General features: G+C 66.5%; 1 protein-coding gene across 1 annotated transcript in view; it reads right to left on the bottom strand.

Moving 5' to 3' along the window:
- CBFA2T3 (CBFA2/RUNX1 partner transcriptional co-repressor 3) overlaps positions 1-6000 on the bottom strand; it is an 83040-nt gene that overhangs the window by 6569 nt on the left and 70471 nt on the right. The window contains exons 6-7 of the mRNA XM_027118965.1: positions 2190-2371; positions 1322-1545 (exon numbers count right to left, since the gene is read on the bottom strand). Of these exons, the coding sequence (XP_026974766.1) occupies positions 1322-1545; positions 2190-2371 (406 nt within the window). The remainder of the gene's footprint in view (positions 1-1321; positions 1546-2189; positions 2372-6000) is intronic.

Genomic DNA, 6000 nt, shown 5'->3' with positions numbered 1-6000 from the left:
AGCTGGGGCCTGCACCGACGCCCTGCCCTGCTGCCCACGAAGCTGGGGCCCGCGGTGCACCGCCCTGCCCTGCTGCCCACGGAGCTGGGGCCTGCACCGACGCCCCAACCAAAATAGTGGCTGAGATCTGCCTGACAGCTGGTGTTTATTTTTGCTTTACCAGAAGCGGGTGGGAATTAGCACCTGCCTGACCCGGCTGCAGGGAGCCAGACGCTGTCACCTGCTGCCCGGGCCTGGGCCCGGGCCCTGGAAGCTTCCGGGGGGAGGAGGCAGGGGCAAGGCCTCTGCTGACCCTTCCTCTGGGCCCACCATCGGCGCCCTGGGCCTCTGCCTCAGGGGCAGCTGTTTCCAGGTTTCCCGCTGGGGGGGGGGGTGTCCCTGGGGTGGAGGCTAATCCTATTCATCGCTTTGACCCAGCACAGAGGAAGGTCAGAAGGTCAGTCGTGGTAGCTAGACGACTCTGGGCCTGTCCGTTACCCCCTTGGGCCTCAGTCTCCCCATCTGTGATGTGGGCACGCTAACACATCACACGGGTGTGTCAGAACACATCAGGGTGCTGCCTTCTAGGACCCAGCGAAACATACAATGCCAACAAGAGGACCCCCGGGACCGGCCACACCACCCCCAGTGACAGCTGGGTCTCAGCACCCACTCTGGGCTAGGCCCTGTATTAACACCCTCTCACCCCCTGAAACCGGGGCTGCTCTTAAACCCAGCCAGCAGGGAGGAAGCAGGCATGCAGGGCACGTGACCTGCCCAAGGGCACACCTGCCCCCGGGGCGTGTCGCCCCAGCGCCCAGCCTCCCTGATCTCCTTCGTTCTTGCACGGACCACCCTCTACGGATTTGGTGTTTTGGTGTAGCAGGACCCGCCGTGTGTGCTCAGTGGTGCCCTGCTTTCCCTCGGGGCGCCTGGGCATTGCAACTCCTGCGACTTGGGGACCCCCCACATGCCCGGTCTCTCCCGGCTGCCAGTGCATCCTGAGCGGCTCTAGATCCCATACCTGGCCCTGCAGAGTCCCCAGGACAGGCACCTCTGCAGCCACGGCGCCCACCTGCCATGGGGAGGGGCCCTCCTGGCCCTGAGGTGGCAGCGTCCAGCTGCCCCCCGGGAAAGATGGCTGTCCCTCAGGCTTCTGGGCGCAGCCCAGGCGGGGTGGGGCGCAAATCTCTCCTCTGCACCCACGTCCTCAGTGCCCATCCTCCCCAGACAGACGCGGCCGGGCAGCGCCAGCGTTCACGAGCACACGGCAGCCCCGGATGCTCCGCCCGCCCCCACCTCCACTCGGCGCACGCGTGCACCCCCGCAGCGCGCCGCTCACCCAGCTGCCGATGGCGCTCCCGCAGCTCCCGGGGGTCGAGGTGGCGGTAGGAGTCCCGGAAGTGGTGGGCCACGGCCATGTCCTCCAGGCGGTAGTGCGGAGGCGGCGTGGGCTGGGGCAGCCCGTTGCTGGGGCTGCAGCGCTGGGCGGGGCTCAGGGTGCACGGCCGTTTGCTGAGGTGGTCCGGGTGCAGAGGGTCACGGTCTGACCCGTTCTCTTTGGTCCTGGTCCCAAGAGCAGGCAGGGGACAGTGGTCACGGGGCCACGATCCGTGGACAGAGGGGTGACGGGAAGGTCGGGGCGCGGGCAGAGAGCGAGTGAGCGAGCGAGGAGGAGACAGACCGAGGTGAACAATGGGAGAGATCAGACCCAGCTGCTGGGGGCCCAGCCCGGTGCGCCCCTCTTCCCCCTCCTCTGGGACTCCTGGGGTGAGGTGGTCAGGAACCCTGGGCCTCCTTGGAGAGAGTGGGGGAGACACCCTCCCCCATCGGCAGGACAGGTACCCACGCTATGACCCAGCAGTGCGGGCCAGCCCAGGCACCTGGGCACCTCGGGCTGCTGGACACTCGGGGTGCACGTCCAGAACAAATAGCCAGGGCATGCCGGCCAGGCAGTGTCTGTCCTGCCTCCGCCCCTGTCCTCCCGGGGCATCCGAGTCCTCAGGAGAACCCGCCACAGCCAGACAGGGCGGCCTCGCACCTCAGGCTGAACCTGACCAACCCGGCAGCGGCTGCCACGGAACGCAACGCGGTATCGGCCTGCGTTCTCTCAGCCCCGGAACTGGGGTGCCCGCTAAGCCTCGGCGCCAGCGCAGCTCTCGAGAGTCAGGTGGGGAGAGAGCCGGCCCCTCCACCGTCCCCCCAGGTACCTGTCAGGTGTCCTCCTCTTGCCGTTCTCGTTGACCTCCGGTAGGAGCTCCGAGGAGTCGGTGGGGGAAGAGGCGCTGGCATCCAGCAGGAGCTGCTCGTGCTGGGCCAGGTACTGGGCGGGGGTCTGCTTTGCCAGGCGGGCGCAGTGCAGGAGCTCCCGCTGCAGCAGGGGCAGGTTAGCCTGTGGGGGGCGGGGAGGGGCTTGGACTGGCTGCTGACTGAGGTCAGGGCGCCAGGTGCTTGGAGGTGAGGCAGGGACGCCAGCGGCCAGCCTTGCTGTGTGACTCTGGGCAAGCTGCACGACCGCTCTGGGCCTCGAGTTCCTCTGCTACAGCCTGGGGATGAGGGCGGGACCACGCCCCCCAGGAGACCCAGTGGTTTGGGGTTTCTCCCCTTCACCAAGCTCCCTCCTGCATTGGCATCTGGAGAAATCGAGGCGGGCTCCTCACCAGGACCCGCTGCCTGCGCCTGAGGAAACAGGCCCCAGACGACCGCCCGCACGGAGAAGGAGAGTGAGGCTCAGAGGGGACGGGGCAGCCCTGCACACAGTCACCGCAGTGGATGAGCAGGACCCCAGCACACCTGCCGCAGACCCCAACGTGCGCTGGCTGGTCCTGCCTGCCCACTTTCTGCGGGTTCCCAGCCCAGCCTTGAATGAAGGTATCAGTGTACCCACGCCGCTCTGGACCGTCACGCGTGTCACCTCCCGGGGTTGGACACGACCACTGGGTTCCACATTTGTGGGTAAGGACACCACAGCACAGGGAGCAGAATGGCACGTGGGGGTGGGCACGGGATTCGAACGCAGATCCCGCCTGTGACCACCGTGCGTAACTGCCGTGCCCTCCTGCCTCCGCTCTGCTCTAGGCCTCCCGGCGAGCACGGCAGGGCCCCGGGGGCTCGGCGGTCTCCCCAGGCTGGGTGGGGGCGCAGCGGCAGGCCGCTTGGGAGGGCCAGAGTTCTGAGTATTTGTAACGAAGGCAGTTCCCCAAGTTTCTCACGGTGTTTCAAAGCCACTTCGGCAGCCTCTCCCGCCTCTGCACCACCAGCCCCCACTAGCGCATCCACCCGGACGCGATCAAGCAGCCAATGTGTTTTTGTCAAGCAGCGCCGGCTGCCAGGCCTGTTCTTTTCCTACTTGGATAGCTGAACAGCGGCCAGCCCGCCATCTGTCGAACACGTTAGGAGCGTGAGCTGGGAAAGGAGGTCCCGGGAGGTCTGAGGACGCCAAACATCCTCCCTCCCCCTCGCCAGCCCCTCCTCTCCTGGTGCAGCAGGGCGGGGGACAGCACGGACCCTGGCTGGTTGTGTTAGAGCCATGGAAACATCTGGATTCCTGGCCGGCTGGACCCAGCTGCGAGCCGGGGCCACGGGTGGAGGGCTGGCTGGGCGGGGCAGCATCTCCCAGCTTCCGGAAAGCCCCACCACTCAGCCCCGCACAGCGTCAGGCTCAGGAGAGGGTGCAGGGGACCTGGGGCCTTTGGCTGGGGGAATGGGGACCAGGGCCCAGAAGAAATGCATAGACACTATGGGGGGCGGTGCGCCTCTCCTTCCTGGGCAGCAGCCCCAATTCTGTCTCCAGGGCCTCGGAGGCCTCGCCACTGAGATGCTGGACAGACCGAGCTGGTGAATCCCAGCTCTGCCACCTGAAAGAAGGTTCCATGCTGCCCCCTTCACAGACGGGAACTCCGGCCGGAGGGAAATCAGCGTTTGCATAAACACCCGCAGTCAGTGTTACTGGAGCAGGTGTCTCCCATTCGGTGAGGGTTTATGATGTTTCCACTGCTTTCCCAAGGATCTCCTCCACTGCCCCACACTCCACTGCAGGGCCTGTGTCTGCCCACCCTGGCTGTGCTGTGTGACCGTGGGCAAGTCACTTAACTTCTCTGACTTCTGCCTCACCTGCAGCTGGAGCTGCAAGCAGCTCTGGCTCCTCCCATCCTGGGTGTGAGGCTCCCACGAGCTTCTCATGAGTTAACTCTCCCAGTCCCACCTGAGGAGGTGGGCTGTCACACCCCAGGGACCCGGGAGGGGACTGGGAAGTGGGAGTTTCGGTTGCCCAAGGGCAGAGCTGGGCTTGAGCCGGGCGGGCTGGCCACTGCTCCTGCCTCTGCTATAGGAGACGGCGCCAAGGGCCACCACGTGGGTGCGCCACGGTTGGGCCCAGGCGGCCGTCAATCCCCAGGAAGGCGGTACCCCCGCTGCTCCCAGGTCACAGGTGGGGAAGCCGAGGCCGCCCAGCAGGCCGGCACGCCCCCAGGCTCCCTGCGGCACTCTGCGTGCTCAAGAGGCCAGGGTCCCACGGTGAGTGGGGGGGGGGCAGGGGCGGGGCACTTCCCAGGCAGGGCCGCGACGACTTGTCCACAAGCCCTGGGAACAGGACTGGCCATGCCCAGGAGCCCCACGTCTGGCAGACGAATGGACTCTGTCCCTGACAGCCCGCCGGCCCAGGGCCCTCACCCAGCTGCCCCATCACCAGGAGAGCAATCGGGGCGCCACAGCTCCGACAGCCCCATGACTGTGCTGCGGGCAGGGGGCACAGAGGCAGGCACTGCCAGGCCGGCGCGTCCCGCCTGGCGCCTCACTGGGGTGTGCCTGGGAGGATGCGGGGATGCCAGGGCGAGCGGGCCTGGCCGGGGCGCGCGGGGATGCGGCGTGTTTTCCCTGCTCCTGCTCCTCTGATAAACAAGGGCAGCGGACACGGGCAGGTGGGACCTGTGCTGTAAATGTCTAATCTGACAGGATAAGCAGGCACTGCGTCCCCCACGATGGGGAGCGTGGAGTCAGCAGTACGTTGAAAGCAGGGAGGAACAGGGAAGGGCTGCTGATGAATTGCAAATGACTGCCAGATGGGCAAACCCTCAGCCCAGCTCACAGTGAGCTCAGAGGGGTGTGGGCGGGAAGGCGGGAGGAGGGAGCGGATGTGGGGTCCCCTTGCAACGAGGTGCGGGCCTGGGGCACACCCCGGGCAGGCTGGGAGGCTTGGAGCTGGAGGGGTCGGGGCTCCGGCTCTGCTCCACCCCTCCACCAGCGGGGACCTCAGGGCCTCAGTTTCCCCACCTGTTAACCGGGAACAGTGGCAGTGCCTGGGCCACCCCCCCGCACCCCGAGGGCTGCTGGGGGCCCAGCAGGGGCAGCTGCAGAGGACACGTCGTCTGCAGAACACCTGAAATCCCCAGGTGATGACGCCCAGTGGTAGTCGAGCGCGTCCCAGAGTCTTTACCTGCATGTCTCCCCACAACCTTCCCAATAGCCTGAGAACGGTTCCCACTTCACAGCTGCGGAAACGGAGGCACAGAGGGGTGAACTAGCTTGGCCCAGGACAGTGGGGGCTAAGCGGCAGGGTCAGGGCTCGCATCTGGGCGCGTCTGGTATGGCCTGTCTTCACGACCCTCTGAAAGGCAGGCCCCACCAGGGTGCAGCTGTGCAGGTGGCTGGGAGCACCACCTGGGCCCGGGAAACGAGAGCCCACCAGGCGCTCCAGGGCGGGCATCTCCCAAGCGAGCTCTGTGGAACCTGACCTGAGGAGACGCGCGCCAGCAGGGGCACCCGTGGTCAAATACATTTGGGAAGCATTTCACCTCCACCCGCTCTGGGAGATGTGCGACCCTCAAGGGGAGCGAAGGCCCTGAGGAGCGCGGCAGGGGAGACACGGGTCTAGCGCTCGTCCCCGTCTTGTGCACACACGCCGCCCAGCACCTTGCTAAAACGCAGATTCTGACGCAGTGGGTCTGGGCTGGGGCCCGGGAACCTGCATTGCTCACACACCCTGGTGTTGCTGCCGCCAACCCAACACCAACTACCGAGAGG

The sequence above is a fragment of the Aethalodelphis obliquidens genome, unplaced genomic scaffold (assembly GCF_003676395.1).
Source record: "Aethalodelphis obliquidens isolate GAN/ISIS:26980383/991018 unplaced genomic scaffold, ASM367639v1 scaffold20, whole genome shotgun sequence".
NCBI classification, from domain to species: domain Eukaryota; kingdom Metazoa; phylum Chordata; class Mammalia; order Artiodactyla; family Delphinidae; genus Aethalodelphis; species Aethalodelphis obliquidens.
The sequence above is the reverse complement of the archived record's forward strand: the minus strand, read 5'-3'. Positions and strand labels throughout refer to the sequence as shown.